Raw genomic sequence first — 23,546 nt, 5'->3', positions numbered from 1 at the left:
CCAAGAGGATCTTCATCCTGAAATATATGAGTAACTAACATAACTTGAACTTGATATATAAGTTTGAAATATTGGATGCTCATCAGTGCCTTCTAGTGGCAGTTTTTTGAGTTAGGCAGACATGCAGCTTATAGCCTTTGATTCAATGAGCAGATTTTCTGAAATAATCATTCTTCCAAGCTAGCACCATTATGCGGTCTTTCTAAGCTAGCGCCAATATGCGGTGAAATTCTCAACTAACGAATGTGTGCTATGTTTATGTGTTTAATCTGATAAATCTAATCAAAATAAATTGGAAGAGTTCATACCGTAAGTTGATGGATGATATTTGAAACATTATATGAAAAAACTATATGTGTTTTCAGATAAATCTGATATAATTACTTGATTTCAACACACTGAATCAAGTAATTATATCAGATTTATCTGAAAACACATATAGTTTTTTATATAATGTTTCAAATATCATCCATCAACTTACGGTATGAACTCTTCCAATTTATTTTGATTAGATTTATCAGATTAAACACATAAACATCGCACACATTGGTTAGTTGGGAATTTCACCGCATAATGGCGCTAGCTTAGAAAGACCGCATAATGGCGCTAGCTTGGAAGAATGATTATATATAACAACTCTAAAATAAGAACTTGTTATGAACACAATCGGCGGACCAATTGTTATCTAAAATAGGATATCTTCTACATATCAAATGGTGAACTGTTCCACTCCCGTGAACACAACTGTTACTTGAGATGTTCGGTTGAAACTCGTTACAAAGTATTCCAGTACGCAATATTCATACATATAACCACCTGACGCTAATAGAGACATCACTTGATCTACACAGCTAATTCTAACAAAGAGCAAGTTTTTTGTGAGACTGTTCCCTACTGACTCTAGTATCATGCAAAACACTCAATTTAAAGCACGAACAAAGCCCTCAGCTTCTTATTTCACTTCGAACAATTTAGTTAAAGCAAAAAATGCGTCTCAATTTAGCTACAGAGCTTAATTTGCTTGTCCGAACAACGGCGAGGGAAAACTTTTTATCCTCCCAGAATGCGACGCGACAATTCTCTCCTCAACTTATTTAATGCGATACAGGCGCTTCCCTATACTGACTTCTCTCTTTTCTATCTAATCTTCCCCGTTTCAGGACCAGAATTTCTTCGCTTCATTGAACGACGACTAAAGCTGAAAAAGAAAAGTTTCCATCCCATTAGTTTAAATTCCCAAATGAAGTTGACCCTCATCATCGGGTAATGCGAAGATAAGGAAGCTTTCGGGTCCGGTGCCGGTTGTGGGTGGAAAAGCAGGAAAATGGGTTGCAAATAGTTTGCCCCATTCTAATTAAGTTGTCCACAACTAGAGATAGGAGTGTGCGTCTTCATTATCGGAAAGTTAGCGAGTGTAGTAAATTAGCAATGATTCACCACCAGCCAGCGAAATACCACACGAATCCTTTGACACATTTTCTCAACTTACACAATTCGCATGCCACGGCGGCAGCAGCGGCGGCCGCTGCAGCTGCTGCAGCCGCCGCCTTGGACCAACACCACCAGCAGCAGATGACCCATAACCTCCATCATCACCAACACCATCATCAAAAGCATAGCGCAGCAGGCGATGATTTGAATCTACTCAATAATAACATCCTAGCAGGCGACGACGAATGCAATAAGAATCCACCCAATCTAGTTGGCGGGAGTGGGAATAGTCTGGATATCGAGAATACCGATACCAACCAAAGCAGTGATGCAGAAAATCACAACATCGACATCCTAGACGATGATGACGACGACGGAGAAGAAGAAGACGCCGACATGGACGACGGATGCGACGGAGAGCATCTCGACACCACCAGAAGCGACAATCACACTCCGAGCAGCACCACGCCGCTCGATGCCGACGGGATTGGAAAATCTTTTACGATAGCGGCCATTCTCGGCCTAAAGAAGAAACAGGAAGCCGACGGAAGTCATGGCGCCTTCAGCGACGTCATGAACCTCTCCCTGAACAATCACAGTGATACGGCGTCGGCATTCCAGCTTCGTATTGGCAAAGATTCCGATGCCCTAGCGGATGCTGCTTCCGGTCTGGACGGCAGCCAATCCCATCTCACCAATCACCACATATCGCAATCCTCGCCTACCCTAACTGCCCTGCAAACACTGCACCATCTTCATGGAAGTGCTGCCGGTGGTTTTACCCCGCATCAATTTCACCATCAAGGAGGTGGCGTTGCCCACCAACAGCAACATTCCACCCCACAAGGACTGACTCCAGGACACCATCTGACGCCATCGCAGTCAGCATCACAGGCGCATCATTTGGCCAATCACCACCATCATCACCACCCACAGCACCATCACCAACACCATCATCATCATCAGCAGCAGCAACATCCGCACCACCCACATCATCATTTGTCGATGGCGGCAGCGGCGGCCGCACACCATCACCACGCGCAGAATCATAATCGGGACAAGTTTAAAGGTGAGACACGGTTTTGGAATTTAGGTTTCAAGGAGTTGGTCATTGAAATTGTTTAAAGCTAAGTAGGCTGACTGAACAGTGGAACCAGGTCCGTCACACTCGGGCTCAGATTGGGTACCACTTCTAGTACTGCATTTGGTCCCTCGGTAGTGCAAAAGGTACCCAAGCTTGACAGATCGCAGTACACTTTTCACGGCATTCTAGATTACCTCATGAGCCATAAAATTTTGGGCAACTGCAAGGGACATGGAGGTCTTTAATTTGTCTTTGGTGGAACCGACTAAAAAGAAAATTTCATGGTTACTATGATGGTCTTCTCAAACAGCCTTTCATAGCATTTCTGTTCCCTGACTGAATGTTTTCATGAATCGATGGCCCCTTCAAATACCGACTCATGGAAGTTTAAGGTGATTATAGAACGAAGTTAAACCTCAAATTTTCAAGACCACAAGTCTTGAGAACCAAACAGCGGTCCACGTTGGAAATTTATCCCAATGGTCACCACCAGCAAGAACGACAATTTGATTGACTTTCAACGCGAGCTTTTGTCAGATTCTCCAGTCTTGTGCACTTGAAAATTCAAAGTTTGGCTTCGTTTTATAATCACTTTAACTGTAGAACCTGTGCACAAATTTTATTGTATTAACTAATGAACCCATGGTAAAATTAAGAACTGCTCCAACAATTTTCTACCGACTACATAATCTGTCAACATCATTACACAAGAAAATATATTCGGTTTATTGAACCTGAGTTGAATTATTTATGACTACACATATTCTTGATTTGACAAGTTTAGCGTTATATTTTGACCATACTGTATTGTACGGTGTCACGGATTGTAGTGGAGTGGATGCTTCTAGGGTAGGGTGATCATCTCCTTGAGATTCAAAATCAGGACTTTTGACATTTTTTCAGTTCCATTTTGTCTCAAATTCCGAACATAACTCATACTCCGAACATCAGCGAAAGTTTAATTTCAAATGATTGTCGAGGACTTGTAATATAAAGGAAAAGATCATCTTGCGGAGAAATTTGAATGAGTTTCGTGTTCAAAAATGAGTGTCTGGAATATTTGAAATTAGGAACAAAACGTTTTTATTTTCATTTTTAAGACTGTGTTCAGTTGTTAATAATGAATGGAAGACATTTTTGTTTTATTAAAATCAAAATATATTGGTATTACTCAACGTAATTCCAGTTCCTAATATTATTTGTCGAATTTCTCTAAGGATTTCGCAAAACTTCTAATTAGCGGGTATAAAAAGAAGTTCTTGAATATAACTAGCCTTTCGCTAAGACAATAATTTGTCACTGTTTCGAAGATACTTAGGTGTTTTGACAACGCAAGTATCTTACAATTCGCCAAAACCCTGCCAGAAAATGATCAATGGGTTGAGTTTCTGAAAGGTTGTCAAGGTTATTGTTTGAAGTCTGTCGAAAACTACAGTAGAAATCCTCCAAGCTAAACTGTCGCTAAAAAAAAATCATCGAGCATCCCGCCAGGAACCCACCAACAGAAATCTTTTAAAAATTCGACGAGGATCTGAAGAGGTAGGTATTCAACCATTGTGATAGCCAGATAAATCATGCAAGCCAGCAGTTTTCTGATGATTTTCAAAGAAATCTGCTTAGCGTCTGCTCAAGATCTTGCTAGAAAGTTTCTAAGAATGTCAGAAAACAATCACACAACAAGTTTTGGAGATCTTTTTCATTCTAATAGTGATGAACAATTTTAACTTCTTATTATCTTTAACATCCCATGGTTTTCGGCAAACAAAAAAAAAGCAGGACAAAACTTGAAATATAAAAAATAAATCAGGACACAATCAGGAAAGAACTTCAAAATCAAGACTAAATCAGGACGGATGGTAACCCTATACTATGGACATGATCACACAGTAGCGTAGCTAGGGGGAGCGGTAGGTCCAGTCCGCACCGGGCCCCGGAATTATGGGGCCCCAAAATCATGACTGAAATCCATCATACTAATACAAATTCGTTTACCAACGAATTAGTATGAGAACCATGAAGACAAAATCCAACTTGTTGGGCCCGTACTAGGGAAGGCGTACCAGTTATCGCCATAGCACCAGTTTTGGCTATATTGACACAAAAATGAAAAAATAGAGTATTAAAATTATAACAGTATTTTATTAGCAGTTGTCATGAGCAAGGCTATTTTTTACATTTTCGGCCAATTTACTACAGTTATCCTTTCTTATTTCTAGTGTTTTTAAATATTCTCATTTCCGAAGTAACCATATCCACTGCTATCTTATGGATTCGTTATCACACAAGCCAGTTTTTAATAACCTGTTTGAGCGACTGTGATTTTTAAAAATGACTAATTTTTTTACAAGGATATTCTAAGAATCAATGAAAATACTTAAGAATATCAATTTTATTTTAAAGTCCCCGAATATCTACAACAATTGGTGTTTTATGCACGGACAAAGTTAAGCCATAGTGTTCCCTATTTCGCAACATGCGAAGTGGATCAAAGCTAGCGAGAAAAATATTAGTAGTAGTTTGTCACAACAGATGTAAAAAATCTGAAAGCGGTGTCGTTTGGTGCGAAAGTTTAGTGCTGTATCCATTAATTCTGCCAGTGTTTTTTGCAAAATATTATCCAGGTATGATGAATTCTCTAATTAGGTAATTAATGTTCTATTGAAAGCTAAAAATCTGTTCTTTAGGATGGTTAAAATTGCTAAGCGGCGCAAGAGTATCAGCGCAGTGAGACACAGAGGAGACGATTCAAAAATGCATGGAATATGTTATATCCGGAAAGAAATCCATGTATGCGGCCTGTAAGCTACCAAACAAAGCTGCCCATGTCCACAGTGCGATATAGAATGAGTGATCGATGGAAGCATAAGAACGTTTCGGGACCTCGATCCGTTTTGACAAAGGAGGAACAACAGATTGTTGACTGGCTGATTGGGATGCAAGAGCGCGGATACCCGATTACTAAGAACGGTTTGAAATTCAAAGTTGGAGAGTTTTTATCAGCTAATCCACGGGAGACACCATTCAAAAACAATCGCCCTGGTAAGTCTGGAAATATTGCGGAAATTTAGGCATTAGAGGTGCGTTCCAAACGCATGTTATAATGTGATGTTTTACTGTTCTAGGACGCAAATGGTTTGGTGCATTTATGCGTCGTAATCCAGGGTTTTCTCTGCGGACTCTGGAAACAGTGTCTTCTGCAAGCGCCAGAGTTAGCGAGGGAGATATTCGAGGCTGGTTTCGCTCCATTAGGGGCTGGCTTGAGAAGCATGATATGTTGGAGATTTTGGATTGTCCGGAGCGTGTTTTTAATGGAGATAAAACTTCCTTTTACTTACATCCAAAGTCCAAAGAAGTGCTCACCAGGACTGGATCGCGCAACGTCTATGAGGTCGAACAAGCACCAGGAAAGCAAAACGTTACGGTTATGTTTGCTTTTAGCGCTGCTGGATGTATTGTACCTCCTCATGTCATCTTGCCAGGGAATCGCCTCCGCAAAGAAGTTATTGCAGGATTTCCGGACGCCTGGGGGATTGGCCAAAGCGAAAGTGGTTGGATGGATGTGAACAATTTTCGTTCTTACATCCAGAACATCCTTCATCCTTTCCTGGTACAACAGAATGTAGTGTTCCCTGTTATTTTTTTCGTCGACGGCCACGCATCCCACAAGTCTTTGGAAGTAGCAGACTTTTGCCTATCGCTAGGAATAGTATAAATTTCCCTTTATCCGAACACAACCCACATAACACAACCTGCAGACGCCGCGGTGTTCAAACCGCTGAAGGACGAATGGAGACGGGGAGTAGAACAGTGGCGTTCAGACCATCATGGAGAAATCCTAACATTGGTACATTTCGGTAAAGTATTAGCACAAACTGTTGCACAAGGTATAAAACCTGCAAGCATTAAAAATGGATTCAGGGTTTGTAGATTGTGTCCATTTGAACCTGATAATGTGGACTACAGCAAGTGTATCGCGTGAACATGCAATGCTCCCGAAGAATCTGAGGCCTCGAATCACGAAATTGATCCGCCAGCTGAATTGGCACCTTCACCATTATCACCACAACTTGATTCATTCACCACTGTTGATCTACAATCCTCCACGCTGAATACACGAGACAATACAGCTATGTCTCTTCAAACAACAGATGAATGTGTGTCTGTTCACATAAACAAAATTATCCAAGCTGTAGATATGATTGGACCTCAAACAATGAGGAGAATTCAGGGAAATGTTGGCCTCCTTTCTCGAGATGAGCGGACTATTCGATTCTTTTATCAAGAATTTGTTAGACCATATATCAGCGTAACAAATTGCGACACTGTAGATGGTGAAGATATCAACAGACTCCAGATAGCTTCCGACATACTTGTTCCTGATATGGTGACCGATCCAGCAGCAATTGATGATAGCATTCTCATGTGCTCGATTGCTGCAACGAGCAATGACGAGGAAGAATCAGTTGCGTTTGATAATATGAATCTACCTCATGAAATCCCTCCTACTGTAATTGAGGTGCCAGCTGATACTTGGAACCAATCACTCAATTCGTCGCAAATGGAAACAGAGGATATCATCTATTGCCAACTCAACAATGAATCACCTACTAACAATTCAACGCAAAATGCTGGAAATGATCATGCGATAAGGAATAATGAAGGTATGATGTTCAGAATATTAAATATAACGTACTTTAATACCCTTTGCTTATATTTTAGCTGATAATTGCTCAGAATACCGTCGCACTATTGATGCTGAGTTTGAAGTAACATACAACGCGACAAAGATTCAATTCACACTGAAACGTCTCCGACAGATTCTGTAGCAATGATGTCTGGACCGGCCCGAAGACTATCAGAGTTTTTGAAACTACCACCTACACCACGACGTTCTACGAAGCATCGTAATTACTCGAAGCAGTATTACCCAGTTTTAACAGCAAAGGAACGGCTTGATGAAATGCGGAAGAAAGAAGATGAAAAACGTGTCAACGAAAACCTAAAGGTACAAAGAGCAATGAAGAAGAATCGTGAAGAAATTAAAAAGACTAAGGCTGAAGAACGTGAACGTAAAAAAGTAGAAAAAGAGCAGCAAAAAGAACAAGCTAAGGCTAAGGCCAAATGTAGCAAACAATCGAAAATGTTGATTTGATTATGTTGTTACCGTGACTGTATGAATCGATTACTTACATTCAAATAAAATATAAAATGTAAACATTATTAGTTTTGTTTTACTTGAAATTTGAAAAACTCCAACAATCACTGTAAAAGAAACAACTACTAAGTGCATTACCTACAATTTTAAAATTTTAAAGTTCCCTCTTCGTACGGAATCTTTGTATATTTAGTACTTTACTTGTAAGAAAATCGAGAACCTTCCCTTTTCCTATAGGCGTGAAGTACCTAATGGACGATTCCCAACTGGGGATCTTTGGCCACTTTAATATCGGTCTGAACCATCACCAAAGCCATCCAATGACGCATGTATACGATGCAACCATTCTTGGGATAATATTTCATCGACAATCATAAATTATATCGACACTGAAATGCGCTAAAACGAAAATGGATGATTTCTTAATATTTTGAATAAATTTATTTGTCAGGCTATCTAAGATCCATAACTGGTACACATGTACAGCGAATTAAGGAACACTATGGCCATAACTGGTACAAAGAAAAGATTATTTAAAATAACGTTAAAACACATATATTAATAGAAATTGTTCAATTAAAGCACTACATCCTTTGAAAAACAGCATTATATCTAAAAAATGTATCGTACATGATATCTTTGTTAGATTTCATACTTAAATAGTCATTTATCTGGAATATCACTCTAACTAGTTAGATAACTGATACACCTACCCTATATATAATACTAGTGGTCCCGGCAAACTTCGTCTTGCCATCAAGTAGGCTGTTGAAAAACGCTTTTGATCGTCCCATATAAAATGACAGTTTCGTACGCGCTCGTTTTTTTTCAACTTCCCGGTGAATATCCTGGGATTTTTATACACACAAACACGTCGGAACCCTTGACGAACAAAACTGAGAAAGAATCATTCATATCCGTAGACCCGTTCGTAAGCCATTTCGTGACATACAAACACCATTCCATTTTTATTTATATAGAAGAGATAGGTCCACACACGATTTTCCATACAAAATTGTCAATTTTGATAGGCTAGATCTCAGATGTTTATTGATCGATTTGAATGAAATTTTCACAGCACGTCAGATATAACTTGAATTTTAACATATATTTTCGAGTGATTTTTCCAATTACGAGTTCATAAGCAATAACACTTTAACTTAAGTGATTTTTTTGACGAAAAACTATAAACGATTTATCTTAAAATAGGAAAGCCCTACATAAAAACAATCTTCAGCAAACTTTTTCATATTGTCTAAATATACAACTTTGCTGAAGATACAATATAGCTATTCCTTCAACTTTATGAGTTACGTAAATTATTAAAATTTGTCAAAAAAAATCACTTTAACTTTAGTAAGGACCTTGGGTCTTTTTCAACCCATTCCAAAATTCAAATCAATGTAACTTTTGATTGAAATAACCTAACAATTTGAAACTTTCTGACAATTTATTTTGTGGGAAATTTTGTTTTTGCGGAAACAAAAGTTTTGAATGACCCCTAGGGGAGCTCCCATATAAAAAGTTACAATTTGTGACTTAGGGTCGTTTTCGACCCGAAAATTCAAACAGCTCGCAAATATCAGTGTGTTGACCGAATTTAGTTCTGTTGGGCTTAAATGAAGCAAACACATGTCTAGTCTCAAAAACCCACCCAGAGATCCGGATTTTATATTTTTAAACAAAATTATTGCAAATTATTTTATCACGAAAACAATCGGTCATTACATAATCATTTACTTCTATCAGGAAGATGGCCCCGATGCACAAATCACTTATCAAGCATGACTCATTATTTTACTCAAAATCTTAATGACATAAGCCAAATATATCCATTTTAGGGGTCACCTTATTTAACTCCGCACCGGGCCTCAAAATCCCTAGCTATGCCACTGTGGTCACATTTACTGCATTGCTCAGTGATTTTTACCAGATTATAGTAAACTTAACAGATTTTTGTAGTCGGTTGAAAATCATTGGTGCAGTTCTTAATTCTACAATGGACTCGGTAGATTATACAATAAAATTTGTTTGCGTATTCGCTTATCGGAATTTGGAACGCGGTACAATAAAAAAAAACACGCGCATAATCATAATCTGAGGAAGTTGATTATTATTATTATTATTATCTTTATTAACGAGATTTGCAGCCCGAGGCTGGCTCATCTCGGTGAAAAAAAAATAAAGAAAAGAAAAAAAAGAAAAAAAGAGTGTACCCGAGGGGTATCTCTCACCAATGTTGCTGTACAATTTTAAATGTAATCCAAATCTCAGTCCGTTTTTTGTTCCATCGTAGGTCTTCATCGTAAATCATTCGTTTCCTGTTTTTGTGTTACCGTTTCAGTGCCATTTTCGTGTCCGTGTCCGTTGCTGTGTTAGTTGTCCAGTGGGGTGTTTGACTGTATTCTTCGAACTCGTCAAAATTCGTCAAAGCTCGTTGAAGATACCTGCTTCCTTGAGGAAGTTAAGTAGGATTCTCTCGCAGGCGGGGTCATTTTGAAGCGCTCGACTGGTGGATGTTATGTCGTACTGCCTTCTGGGGTATTCGTAGATAGGGCAGTTGCTGATGATGTGCTCGACGCTGTTCCTGGTGTTACAAGTCTCGCAAAACTTCCGGAAATTCCTGCCGTCCCCCATGTTGTGGGTTGCTCGAGTGTGGCCTGTTCTCAGGCGCGTTAGGACCCTTTGCTCTCTCCAGTCACGCACGTCCGTCCACGGTAAGACGTCCGGCTTGATTTGTCGAAGGAAGGAGGATCTGTCACGCGTCCACTCAGTCGCCCATGCATTCCATATAGTGGTTTTTACCCAGACCTTGATGTCTTCACCCGGGACTTCATTTGTTCGAAAACGACTTTGCCGACCGAGGCTAGCCAGTGCGTCGGCTCGTTCGTTGCCGATTATGCCGCAGTGACCAGGTACCCACATGAACGTTATTGGTCCGCTTGTGTTGTCCAGTTTAGTCTGCGTGGCCTGAATGTAGGGGTGCCTGTTGGTACATGATCCAATTGCTGACAGGGCGCTAGCAGAGTCACTCACAATAAGGACCGGAGCCTGGCTATCCTTAGCGACCGCAAGGTAGATTGCTTCTGCTTCGGCGGAAAACACAGAACACTGTTCTGGCAGACGGTATGCTAGATCTAAGCTGGTGCCGTGGATACCAATGCCCACTCGGCCCGCTAGCTTGGAACCATCCGTGTAGCGTACTTCGGTGTCACTGTATCGTTCCTCCAATATTTGCCGGAAGCATGTTTTAACCGCTGCAGGGGTTGCGCCTCTTCTGAATTGGGACTTGATCGTGGAGTCGAAGGTGATCTCTCTGGCCTTCCAGCTTCTCGGTCCTACACGGTGGAGCCCGGCCACCGGGGGAAGCGTGGAACCGGCCACAGCTCTCAGGGCATAGTTGGCCTGCTCTTCGAGAAAGCAAACCTGCCCGTCGCCCTCCGTGCGCTCCAGATAGCTGACTGCACGTCTGCAAATTGTCATCGCTGCCTTGTAGCGGAAAGGAAGTATACCGGCTTCTGCGCAAGCGGCGGCGGCCGGAGTTGAAGGAAGTAGGCCCGATAGTGTTCTCACAGTACTGTTATATGTCGGAGACAGGCAGGACACCATTGTGTCAAATGTTCGGCAGGTTAGCTCAATTCCGTAAAGGAGTCGACTGTTGATTATGGCGTCAGCTACGCGCAGTCGGGTTGCTCTATCGCTTGTGGTACGTCTACCTGAGATGCTACGGATCAGTCTCACCCGGTTTTTGCAGGCCTCTTTGACACGGTCGAAGTGAGTGCGGAATGTCAAGTACCGATCGATGTTCACACCGAGGACTTTGACGGTTTTTCTTGTTGGCATTGGTCTGCCATTGACCGTGATTGGATTTTGTGGTGGCTTGTGCCTGGTTTGGCACACGTGCAGCCTTGCACACTTTTCCGCGGCGATGTCGAAACCGGCGTCCTGTGCCCACTTGGTCACAGCCGATACCGCAGCCTGCAGCTTGCGTCGGATGCTCTTGGGGTGTTTCCCTGTAACGATTAATAGTATGTCGTCGGCATATAGTAAGATGAAGATCCCCATTGGGAGCGCCAAGAATACGCCGCTCATTGCCACTAGGAACAGGGTAACCGCTAGCACTGATCCCTGTGGTACGCCAGTTTCTTCTCTCACTACCTTGGATTTGTGGTTTCCCACAACAACTTGGAATGATCGCCCGTCAAGGAAGTTCTTGACAAACAAAAGCATGTTACCTGTTATTCCCCAGCGGGCTAGTTTGTCAAGCACTCCGGGTGTCCACGCTCGGTTATAGGCCTTGGCCAGATCAAGTGCTGCCATTTCCGCGTGCTCGCCATTCTTCTGAGCATCGTCTAAGATTTGGCCGAGAGAGGCCAGATAAGTGCCAGTGCCGTACCCTGGTCGGAAGGCATGCTGCCGATGGTCCAGCTTTTTCTTCTCCACGAGGTGCTCTATCAGTCTGCGGTTTGCCATCCTTTCCATGAGTTTGGCCACGCAGCTCGTCAGAGCGATTGGCCGGTAGCTTCCAACATCGTTGGCGGGACCGGAGCTTTTTGGTATGGGCACGACATAGCTGTGCTTCCAGCTATCAGGAAGCGTACCGGCGGTCCACTCATTGTTGATGGTTGCCAGTAATGCGGCTTTACCGCTTGGAGGAAGATTTTTCAGCATCGGGTACCCGATTTCGTCGGGTCCAGCTGATTTTCCCTTCGCTTTTTTGAGGGCGTACTCAAGCTCTTTGAGCGAGAAAGGACGGTTGAAAGGTTGGCCTTTGTCTGGAGGAACTTGGAAACGGTGAACCGCTGTTTCTGGTTGAGGGTGGCGTTTGAGGAAAGGTTCGGGATATTTTTGAATTGATGAGAGCTCATGAAAAGCATCCGCCAGAACGTCGGCTATGACACCCGGGTCTTTTGTTGTAACACCGTCAACTTTTAGGGCCATACCTTTGGCCCGTCTTTTGCCATTGAAGCAGTTAATGCGCCGCCAGAGCTCAGATGACGACTGCTCTTCGGTAATGCCGTCCAGGAAGTTTGTCCAGGATTTGTCTTTGGCCTCTCGAATCACCTGACGGCAGGTGTTACGGGCAACCTGGTAGCTTTCTTGGGCAAGGGTCCAGTCCGGATGGTCTTCGGGAAGTCTCTTTTTTGCGCGTTGGAAGGCCCGGAGCGCTTTCCTGCGGGCCTTGACTGCTTTTTTTGCTTCATCGGTCCACCAGTGGAGCGCGCGGCGTCCCGGGTTGGGGCTTGTTTTAGGGATGGTAATAGACGCAACTTCGTTAATGAGGGCGGATAGGTCAGTGACGGACATGGGAGGGTGGTGTTCTAACTCGGTTTCGAGCGATGTTTGGAAATCCGGCCAATTTGCTTGCTCATACAACCAGCGTGGTCGCCGCGTTGTTTCGGGTGCCGAAGTGTTTTCCAAGGTTAACATGATCGGTGCGTGATCGCTCCCTCGGAGATCGCTCTCCACTGACCAGATGAAGCGGTTGGTGATTTGAGTTGATACTAGGGAGACGTCAATCGCGGTGTCGACTCGTCCACGGGAGAAGGTTGGGGAACCGTCGTTAAGGATCGTTAAATTGAACTGGTTTGCAACATTAACAATGATGGAGCCACGCGCACAGTTGCGGCGGCTGCCCCAAGCTCGATGGTGGCCATTGAGGTCGCCTAGGATCATCATTGGCTCTGGAATTTGCTTAAGAGCATCCTTGAGTCGGGATTCTAAATTGGGCTGCTTGCCGTTCGGTAGGTAAATGGAAGCCACCGAGACGGAGAAGGGCCACGGGAGGTGGATCGCAACAATCGGTAGATCAGTGTCTATCTTGATCTCGCTAGCGGAGAGTTCGGCGGCCACTCCGATGGCAACCGATTGGTAGATGTTGGCGTAATTCTTAGTGTACCATTGGTATTTTTTGCCTAGTGTATTGTTCATTACTTCAGGTGTTGCTCTGTGGATCTCTTGTAGAGCCAGGACCACAGGCTGCTGATCCCGCACTAACATTTCTACGTCTTGAAGGTTGTGAAAGAAGCCATTCACATTCCACTGCGCGGCAAGGGCGATTCGGCCACCGCGGGCCATATACGGGTGGGTTCTATTGGAGGCGATGTTCTGGGAGGGGTTTGGGCTCGTGCTCAGCGAGTGGGAGACGGAGGTTGAATAAGACAGAGCTTCGCCAATCAAAGGTGGTGATGAGCTACCCGCCGAGGGTGGTATTTTGGGTTGGATTAACAAGGGACTCGTCACCCGGGTTTGGGTTTTCGGGGAGACCGAGGTCCGTACTGTGTGCATGTAGGGGTTGTGTCATGTCGTTAGCACAGGGGTGGGACTTACCGCCCGGGTTGAAGTGCCCGGGGTGCCCAGGAGGTAGGGCAGGGGTGTCCGCGGAGATTATTGTCGCTGGACCGTAATGGGTTATGTACAGGTCATCGTACTTATCAGTGTTTGTTGCTGGTGGGGAGAGGCGTGGTGTTGTGCCCGAAGAGTCTTGGATTTTTGTAAGGGATCGATACTTGCTTGGACAATTTCTGATAGGGTTTCTTCTGGGGTGAGGTTCATCACTCGGGTTAAGGCCATATAAGGGCCTAGAGCTGCTAACTGTCTTGATCGGATTTTCCTTTAAGGGGTTTGCCGCCGGACGACGCCGGGGGATGTTCTCTACTTCCGGTGGGGCAATGACTTCCGCACTAGGAGGGCCCCGACTAGCCGAGACCTTATCCTGGAGTTTGTTTCTAAAGTTGTTAACCAGGGGGATTGTGATGTTATCACTCGACCCTGTAATTCCCTCATCATCCTCGCTACCGGAGTTTGCCCACGAGTGCCGGAGGTTGTTCCCTGATTCCGGTGGGGCCTTGACTTCCGCATCAGGGGGGCCCCGGCTACCCGAGGCCTTATCCGGGTTTCTTGGTCCCTCGTGGTCCGGTAGGGGGAGTATGAGGTGATCACGCGACCCTTTCTTATTCGTTGGATTTGTTTTTGCATAGTAAGATGCGGCAATGTCGATGAAGCAGCTAGTTGTTTGTGCGGACTCCGACAGAGCCCCACCGGTAGAAGCTGACGGTGAGGCCCCCGCTACCGGCAAGGGTGTCAGACCCGCTGTTAAGAGGGACGATACCCCTGAAGGACCGGCTACTGCCAACCGAAAGTCGCCAACTGCAGCTCTCCAAAGGTCGTACTTCCGTGCATTTGTTAGTGCATCCTCCGGGATGCGGTGTTCTGATCCTCTTGGGTCAGGTCTGTTGTGATTAGCAACGTCTTTGGTCTTTGGGTAGATATTCTTATTTCCGATAGAGCTTGCCGTCGAATTCCGGGAGATGTACCCAAGTACCGGTGGAGCCATGACTTCCGCATTATAAAAGCCACGGTTTCCCCAGGCCTTATCCTGGAGTTTGTTTCTAAAGTTGTTAATCAGGGGGACTGTGAGGTTATCACTCGACCCTGTAACTTCCTTGTCGTTCTCGTTACCGGAGTTTGCCCACGAGTGCCGGAGGTTGTTCCCTGATTCCGGTGGGGCCTTGACTTCCGCATCAGGGGGGCCCGGCTACCCGAGGCCTTATCCGGGTTTCTTGGTCCCTCGTGGTCCGGTAGGGGGAGTATGAGGTGATCACGCGACCCTTTCTGAGGAAGTTGACGGCGAGACACGTTTTTAGTTTTGGTTGTTTAGAAGGTTTTGTGGTCAAACCCTAATCAATTATATTCATGGGGAAATTATATGTGAAACAGGCAACACGAAGAGAGACTGAAATTGAGAGTGGAAAGTAAAGACGATTTGTTGGGGGCTGCGTCTTGGGAAGTTCGAAGCAAACACCAAAATGTATGTAAATTGTGAAATAGTACAAATAATATGTGTATTACAGCATTGAATCTGCTACCACTAAAGTTGCTTTCAATAATTGTTTTTTACGCCATGTGGCGGTCCATTTGTTACGTAAGACAATTGTAAAAAAAATAATAGAATCATTCTGGTGGGCTTCGATCCTACGACTCCCAATACGCTAGACTAAATTCTCGCATAACTTATAATCTCGCCCTAAAAGACATTGATAACCAAGTGTGTAGCTCGATGTTACTGAACAAACGAATGGATTTACACGTTATTTAACAATGCTACGATGAAGAGAAGATCCATCTCTATGCCCCAGTGATGATAGTATTCATATCGGTTCAATCATTTGCTTAAAAACAACGAGCTACACACTTGATTACCAACTAGGGGGTGAGGGCTCGAACATTTAGGTCGTTCAAATTGAACACAATCTTTTCCACGAGTGCTAACCATTGTGTATTGGTTTGTCTCGCAGGAAATCACATTCAAGCCTGGCTGCTTGTTGATTTTCAATTCGCATCCCCCAGGTTACCAATGGCTTTTAGGGCGAGTCATGATATGAGAGAATTGTATGGCGCTTTAAAAATCTCAGACACCACCTCCCCAAATGAACCTTTACATAATTAATGGACGGCCTCCAACGATGACCATTCTCAACAGCAGTGATAGACTTTCATGAGTATTTCTTGAAATTTTACCGAACATCGTGTTTTTTTTTTCTTTTTGATGTTTGCTAATGATTGAAAGATGGATTCTTTAGCCTGAAAGCTTACAAAGCCCTTCTGTGCGAAATGGATTCTGGAATCGAACTGCAATTCTTTAACTGTAGAAAAAAATATTTCAATGGTATAATCTAATACACACACAAGTCAATCCAAATCCAATCAAAAACAAATCAAAATCAAAAACTTTAAATTGAGAAGCTCGAAATCCAATTATCAAAAGAGAAATCCCGAACTTGATATCGAATTTTCGAAATTAAGGCTAAGTAGGCCGACAATAGAATTTGTACGCGTTCCGAAATTTGGGATAAAATGGATCATTCTGGAATCACACTTAAGAAGAAACTTCACATTTTGTGGGCATAATCCAACCCACCTACAACTCAATCCGAATCCAATTCAATTTAAATCCTTTCCACATACAAAATCGAAATCAAAATTTGCAAATCAATATTTTGAAATTGAAATCGTAATCTTGAAATCAAAGTCCCAAAATCTAATTCAACTCACAATCTCAAAATCAAAATCATAATCTCTAAAACGAAAGCGAAATCTCGGATTTAGTTTTCGAAATCGAACTCTCGAGCTCAAAATCTCGAAATCAATATCATGAAGTCGATATCTAGAAATCGATATCAGAGACGAATAGAGACATAGTAGTCGGGTCCCTTGGTACTGCAAAAGGTAGCAACGCAAGTTGGACAGATCGTAGGTAGTACACTTTTCACGGCATTCTAGATTTTGGTATATTACCTTATGTGCCATAAAATGGAGGTCTTTATTTCATCTTTGTCGAATATCGAAATTGAAATTTCAAAATTGAAATTTCAAAATTGAAATCTCATAATCAATATGTCAAAATCGTTATCACGAATTCAATATCTCAAAATTGAAATCACGAGATCGAAATTTCAAATTTGAGGGGCCCAAACGCAAAGAGGTGTAAGTAACGTTTTGGTCGGGTTTTAATATAATATACCAAAACAAATCTATGGGTTTCAGGCTTTAAAATAGAGTTACTGTGCACGTGCTGTAGCCTTAGGTGCAGGAGCATCATTGCTTGCAAGCACACGGGCGCGCTGTACATTGTGAGACCTTTTTTGGTGCGCCTCATTTTTCTTGCGATGTGTCTCACTGCGGTCTCATGCGCTCCGTCACATGTGCTGTTTATAATCCAGCGCAATAATTGAAGTGATTACAAAAGTTTTCAACGAGAATCGAAATTGTAGCTCTTGGATCGCGAGTCTTCGATCATACAGTCGCCTCTCCACATCTCGATATCGAAGGGACCATCGAGATAGGGAGAGATCGAGACATAGAACAAATTTTTAACGAATACTAGATTGAAAATCACCCCGTTGCCAGGAAAATCAAAAACAAACAGATGTCATTTCGTCTTCGCAAATGGTTTTGAATCTCTAAAATCTAGTCTAGTAACCTTTGATAATGGGCATATCGACATAGGGAGAGAAAATTGGGAACGAAAATCACATCGAGATATGGAGATATCGAGATAAGGAGGATATCGATATATGGAGAGTGAAAATGTATGCAGAGTGAAGAAACCGAAAAAATCATCGACATAGGGAGAGATATCGAGATGTAGAACATCGAGATGTGGAGAGTCGACTGTATCATGTAAGCCATCTAGACACCTGCATGATGAGGCGAAAATAGATGTAGACTCTTCGTTACTAAGCAGTTGTTTCACAACTGGGATTCCGATGGCGAGCCGTAGCGCCTAGCAGCGCATGAGACGAGTCTCCCCGAGAGCACATCACTTAGCGCGCGCTTTTAGAATTTTCGTGAGCCTCCGTCTAGCGCAGCACACTAGGATTCCGATGAGCTAAGAGACGGTTTGGTTGGAGGCTCGTCAGTACCGTTTTGATTCATATTATGGACACTTAAGGACTCAGTGAAGTATAACCCAGCATAGGGCATACAAAATAAATCATTCTGTATGATTCCTTAGCGCTATCGAGCGTAGGAAGCCCTTATCTTTCGAATGGTGGGTAAAGAATACGCTTCCGCAACTTGAATAATTTTAAATAAATCAAAATGTGTGGCCTTTTCATGATTGTTATTCCGGACGCTTCCTCACTTTTGCCTCATATTCCGGACACTTTAAATCTAATTCCGGACAGCTCATGATAATCATTAATGGAACAGTCAAATCATCAATTGAAATCGTCAAACCACTAAAGAGACATCTAAGGTAGTTGGGCATTATAAATTTTCGAAGATATTTATGGAAAAAGCATACTAAAACGAGCCTTGAAAATGAGAACTTTTGAACGACAAAAATTGAAACATTTCGTGTGAAATGTTTCCCATACAAAGTAGAGTGTCCGGAATTTGAAGCTGTCCGTAATATGAATCAAAACGGTACATTTATGTGCTCCTGAGAAATAAGTAACTCTACTTTAAAATAGTATTTTTACAAATTTCATGAAAGAGTGAAAGGGAGAATTACATTTTTTGTGCAGAGCCCCATACACACTACAGTATAACCACAGACAAACATGTTGGCTGTTCAGGAATAAAGAACGATAAACCGTCTAAAAAGCGATATTATCACGAAACCGATATATAAAGTGCGGAGCTGTTACTATGGCGAAGGAATAAATCATACTGTTTATTATCGTTCTTAGAATACATAAATGTTGATGTATTAGTAATATTAAGAAATGTCAGATATATGCAGGGGTGTGCTCGCGTATTTTGGCAATAGGATCGTCTACGCCAACACTCCTCCTCGCGAAAACATCCCTGCGTTCATCCTCCAGATCATTCGAAGAAATGCAGTCAGTTGGATTGTGCTGTAGATGGCCAGATTTCATCCACAGAGCACGCCGTAATATCATCATGAAGTACAGCTGGTTTCTTAGGAAACGGACTGACGACGTAATCTTTGTACCGTGCTGGTAAAACTCCCCTGGTGGATCTACCTGGACGAGACGAATCGGGTTGGGGTTCAATCGCCTTCTCAGTTCCAGTATGCACCTGATCGTCGCTATAGAGAACTTCTTCACATGATTCGAAACTCAATGTATCATCTGTTTGGTATTCCAGATCATCCTCTGGGTGGACAGATTCGTCTGCCACCTGCTTCACCCGAACTCGTTGCTGTGGTAGCTCCTCCTGTCTCACTAATCGCTCTTCATCAGGAATCAAAGGCTCCAATATGACAGTCGATTCCTGCAGACATTCATCAGGAGGATGACCACGCTTGATTCCAGCTCCCTGCATGAATTTGACGCTACGACTGACGAAAATGCCTCCACTATTCAGATCCAGAAATCGATATGCTTGATTCTGGTTGGAATATCACACAAAAATTAAGGCTTTTTCTTGCATGGTGGCCGAAATGCGAACCAACGCATTTGAACCAAATCTCCTGAAATTTCCAATATTCGGTTCGAACCATCTTTCGAAAGAGCTAATGCTCATGAATTTGGAAGTCGATCGATTCTGAATGTACGTTGCTGTCGATATAGCTTCACCCCAATACTTCCGATCAAGTCTAGAATCAATCAGCATACACATCAGATTTGGAACAAATAGAACGTCATTCACCTGTATGTCAACTGGAGCACCAACACTGTCTATTCCGACAATACAACCACTGCCAATTCCCTTAGCTTCTGCCTTCTCTCCGTTGGCTAACAACACACTCACACCAATCGTGGATTTCAACTCAACGAAAAAGCTTTCGTTACCTGTCATGTGAGGAGATGCGCCACTATCAACAAACCAGTCAGACAGTTCTCCTTGACCAGTCATGAAAGCCATCGGACCTTCCATTACGCTTTGTGCCTGCTTCGCTTTCGCCGTTTCTTTCTGCTGCAATCCCGAACATAGTTCTTCATCCTTTCGGCTGGAATCCTGACTAGACGAAAGCTCTCTCTGAAGAATCCTGCAATTCCGCTTAATGTGACCAGGCTTTTTGCAATGGAAACATGTCCGTGTATCCTTGCCAACTTCTCGATCACCTCCACGGTTTTTCCAGTAATCCGCTCGCAGTGCCTTTTCACTTGATCCAGCAGTGTTTCCCAACTTTTCACGTCGTTTCTCGGCTTCCGAAAGCAGTCCCGACTTCACCAAATCAATGGTAAGCTCATTTCTTGGCCTCTGTTCCAAAACGGTTGCCAAGGAATCATAGGAATCTGGAAGTGAACACAACAAAAGAGCTACTTGCAATTTCGGTGGAACCTCATCACCTACATCCGCAATCCTTTGCACTAGATCCGTAAAACTCTGAAGATGCTGCTCCATGTCTCCGTCCTCCGACAGCTCAAGACGAGTAAGCTTTTTCAACAGGTAGACTTCTGATCCTTTGTCATGGTAATCTTTCAAGGACTTCCATGCATCCTTTGCGCAGATACAACTCCGTATCAGGCTTGTCTGATTATCCATACAAAGACCTATTGTGGCTCGGGCTTTCGCGTCCGCCTTCTTCAGGTATAAGTGACTGGATTAGGCCTTTCCTCCGCTATCACGTGCCATAGCTCCTCACGCACTAACATCATCTCCATCTTAAATTTCCATGATTGGAAATTATGGTTATTGAGCTTCGTGAGTGGGAATCCTGGTAATCGTTGTTCCGCCATCTTATTATCTTCCACTCGCGGTAATCACTGATCGAACAATCACGATATTTTCGACCGAAAAAAAAACAAATTACTAACGGTTTCGAGAATTAACACTGGCGCCCATAACCTGTTGGCTGTTCAGGAATATAGAACGATAAACCGTCGAAAAAGCGACATTATCACGAAACCGATATATAAAGTGCGGAGCTGTTACTATGGCGAAGGAATAAATCATACTGTTAATTATCGTTCTTAGAATACATAAATGTTAATGTATTAGTAATATTAAGAAATGTCAGATATATGCAGGGGTGTGCTCGCGTATTTTGGCAATAGGGTCGTCTACGCTAACAAAACAGACGTAACACTTAGAACAAGTTTCTTCAAAATCCATCGCCCAGTTTACACCGTTAGCATCTGGTGAGCATGTTGCACGAAAAGGTGTTTCGTGCAACAAGACCGGCAGATGGCAATAATGTGAAGCGTCAAACGCGAAGAAAAACGATACGAGCGCCTTCGGTTGTGAGATTTGTAACATAGTGAATTGAAAATGATCGTTAAATGACTGGTCGATGGAAACTACGTCAGTGATGCGTCTGTTTGTCTGTGGTATAACCACAGTCAAACAGACGTAACACGAGAACATGTACTGTGTTTGGCCGATTGGCCAAAAGGTGGATGTAGTGTGTAAACGTCAAACACGAACAAAAACGATGCGAGCGCTGCGGGTGATGCATTAGCCACCTATCATATATTTGAATAGCCGTTGAAAAGGCTGTCAATGGACATCGATGAAAGTGTAACGTCTGTTTGTCTGTGGTAAAACCTTTATGATTTTTTATGTTCCATGACTCGATATCGATTAATGAAACCATACCAAACCAAAATTGTATGGCTACTGTGCTGCCCATAACTGCATAACAGTCACATTCGACATTTTTGGCAAATTGGAGTTAACACCATGGAGAGTCATCAAATGATAAATACTTTCGATCAACTTACTGAAATCTGTGAGATTGTTCTAGAAAATTCCAAAAATACCAAGTTGTTTTGTCGCATTGGCAATTGTAACCGCATAACAGTCACATTGAGATTATACATGAGCCTCATAATGTAGTAGCAACGAAATTTCTATCAGAATTAGTTTCTGACTATTCACCCAATATGCGATATGAGTTGTACAAAATTTCAGCCTCAAATAAGCTCTTTTGAATTCTTAATGATTTTTTGAAATTTTAGTTTCCTCCCATACTGCAGTAAAATGCAAACTTGGTATCCCATTTACTCAATGCCTACTTTTGTCGAATGTTACAAATATGCAGTTATGGGCAGTAGTGATGGTCTCCTCAAACCGCTTTTCAAAGCATTTCTTTTCCATGAGGATCCATGACTCGATGGTTCCTTCAGATATCGACTCATGAAGGTTTGTACAATCAAAATCAAAATTTTGGAATCGAAATTTCAAATCCCATCCAAACTTAATCGGAATCCAATCTAAAATTCAATGCAAAATAAATCCAAGTCCAAGTCCAACTCCATCACAAATTCATGCCCAAGCCATTAAAGCCATGTTTACCTAGTAGTTATCATTCTGTTATTTTGATTTCCATTTCAGACTTGGCCAAGAAATCCTCCCTCTCGGCATCGGCAGCCCTCAAAAGCAAACGTGTTCGCACTATTTTTACTCCTGAGCAGCTGGAACGTTTGGAAGCCGAATTCGAACGGCAACAGTACATGGTAGGCCCGGAACGCCTTTACCTGGCCCATACCCTCCAACTAACGGAAGCCCAGGTTCGGTTCAAAATTTCAATTCAATCATAATTCAGTGATCATTCATGATCCGAATTTTTCAGGTCAAGGTATGGTTCCAAAACCGTCGGATCAAGTGGCGCAAACACCATCTGGAAATTACCCAGCAACGACTGGCTCTGATACGACAACGACAGATTGCCAGCGGAGTCGTTCCACCTCAACTGGGGCCATCGGTTACGGGAGATTCTGGAACTTCGCCACCGTCTCCATCGGCTGCCAATCATCATCATCAACACCACCAGCAGCACCTCCCGGGAACGCACCCAGTGGCCATGAGTGGCGGACGCATGGTTCACGGTTCGGCCGCGGGCAACGGAGGCGGTGCTGAATCGCCGGAACTTACCATCTGTACAGATTCGCTGGACGCCAGGAGCGTTAGCGAAAGCGATGAGTAGGAAGCGGTAGATCATGCCAACATATTGTAATTTGATACAGGGACTCTCGAGATTTGTTAGATTGCATAGGATTGAATCGTTTTTTTTTTTTCGGTTTACGTTTACGGCGAGGTTTGCGGTAGACATCTAAGGATAACGTGTCCAAACACGTTGAGCTGATTCTTTACGTAAGAATGTATTTAATTTTAAATCATAAACGTAGGAACCGAAGATTTGGTAGAATCAAAAGATAATCACCTATATGTATGATGTAGCGAATATGTGTATAAAATGTTAATACAACCCTGGATACATCTTAATTGTCGAAAGAATTCCAAAATGGTATTGTCGGTTTGGTTGCTTCTATCGTTGTTTAGTTAGTTTAATTGTTTTTTATACCTAATTTATATACAGTCTGTTACATGGCATTCGCACTGTATTGGACTGTATATTGAGATTTGCCAAATGTTTCTTTCAACCTACAATTTTTTTTTTCCTTCTATTTTCGATTATTGTTGGATTTAACTAGCACCGACTCAAAACTTCTGTTTCTT

At 42.8% G+C, this 23,546-nt stretch overlaps 1 protein-coding gene across 1 annotated transcript in view; it reads left to right on the top strand.

Annotated features, from left to right (window-relative positions):
- The window catches only part of LOC5578002 (homeobox protein goosecoid), a 44,140-nt gene extending 20,869 nt beyond the window's left edge, over nucleotides 1–23,271 (top strand). The window contains exons 2-4 of the mRNA XM_021852805.1: nucleotides 1,161–2,500; nucleotides 22,422–22,597; nucleotides 22,660–23,271. Of these exons, the coding sequence (XP_021708497.1) occupies nucleotides 1,429–2,500; nucleotides 22,422–22,597; nucleotides 22,660–23,013 (1,602 nt within the window). The 5' untranslated portion in view covers nucleotides 1,161–1,428 and the 3' untranslated portion in view covers nucleotides 23,014–23,271. The remainder of the gene's footprint in view (nucleotides 1–1,160; nucleotides 2,501–22,421; nucleotides 22,598–22,659) is intronic.
- Nucleotides 23,272–23,546: the final 275 nt, after the last annotated feature.

Source organism: Aedes aegypti, chromosome 3 (assembly GCF_002204515.2).
Source record: "Aedes aegypti strain LVP_AGWG chromosome 3, AaegL5.0 Primary Assembly, whole genome shotgun sequence".
NCBI lineage: Eukaryota > Metazoa > Arthropoda > Insecta > Diptera > Culicidae > Aedes > Aedes aegypti.
The sequence above is the reverse complement of the archived record's forward strand: the minus strand, read 5'-3'. Positions and strand labels throughout refer to the sequence as shown.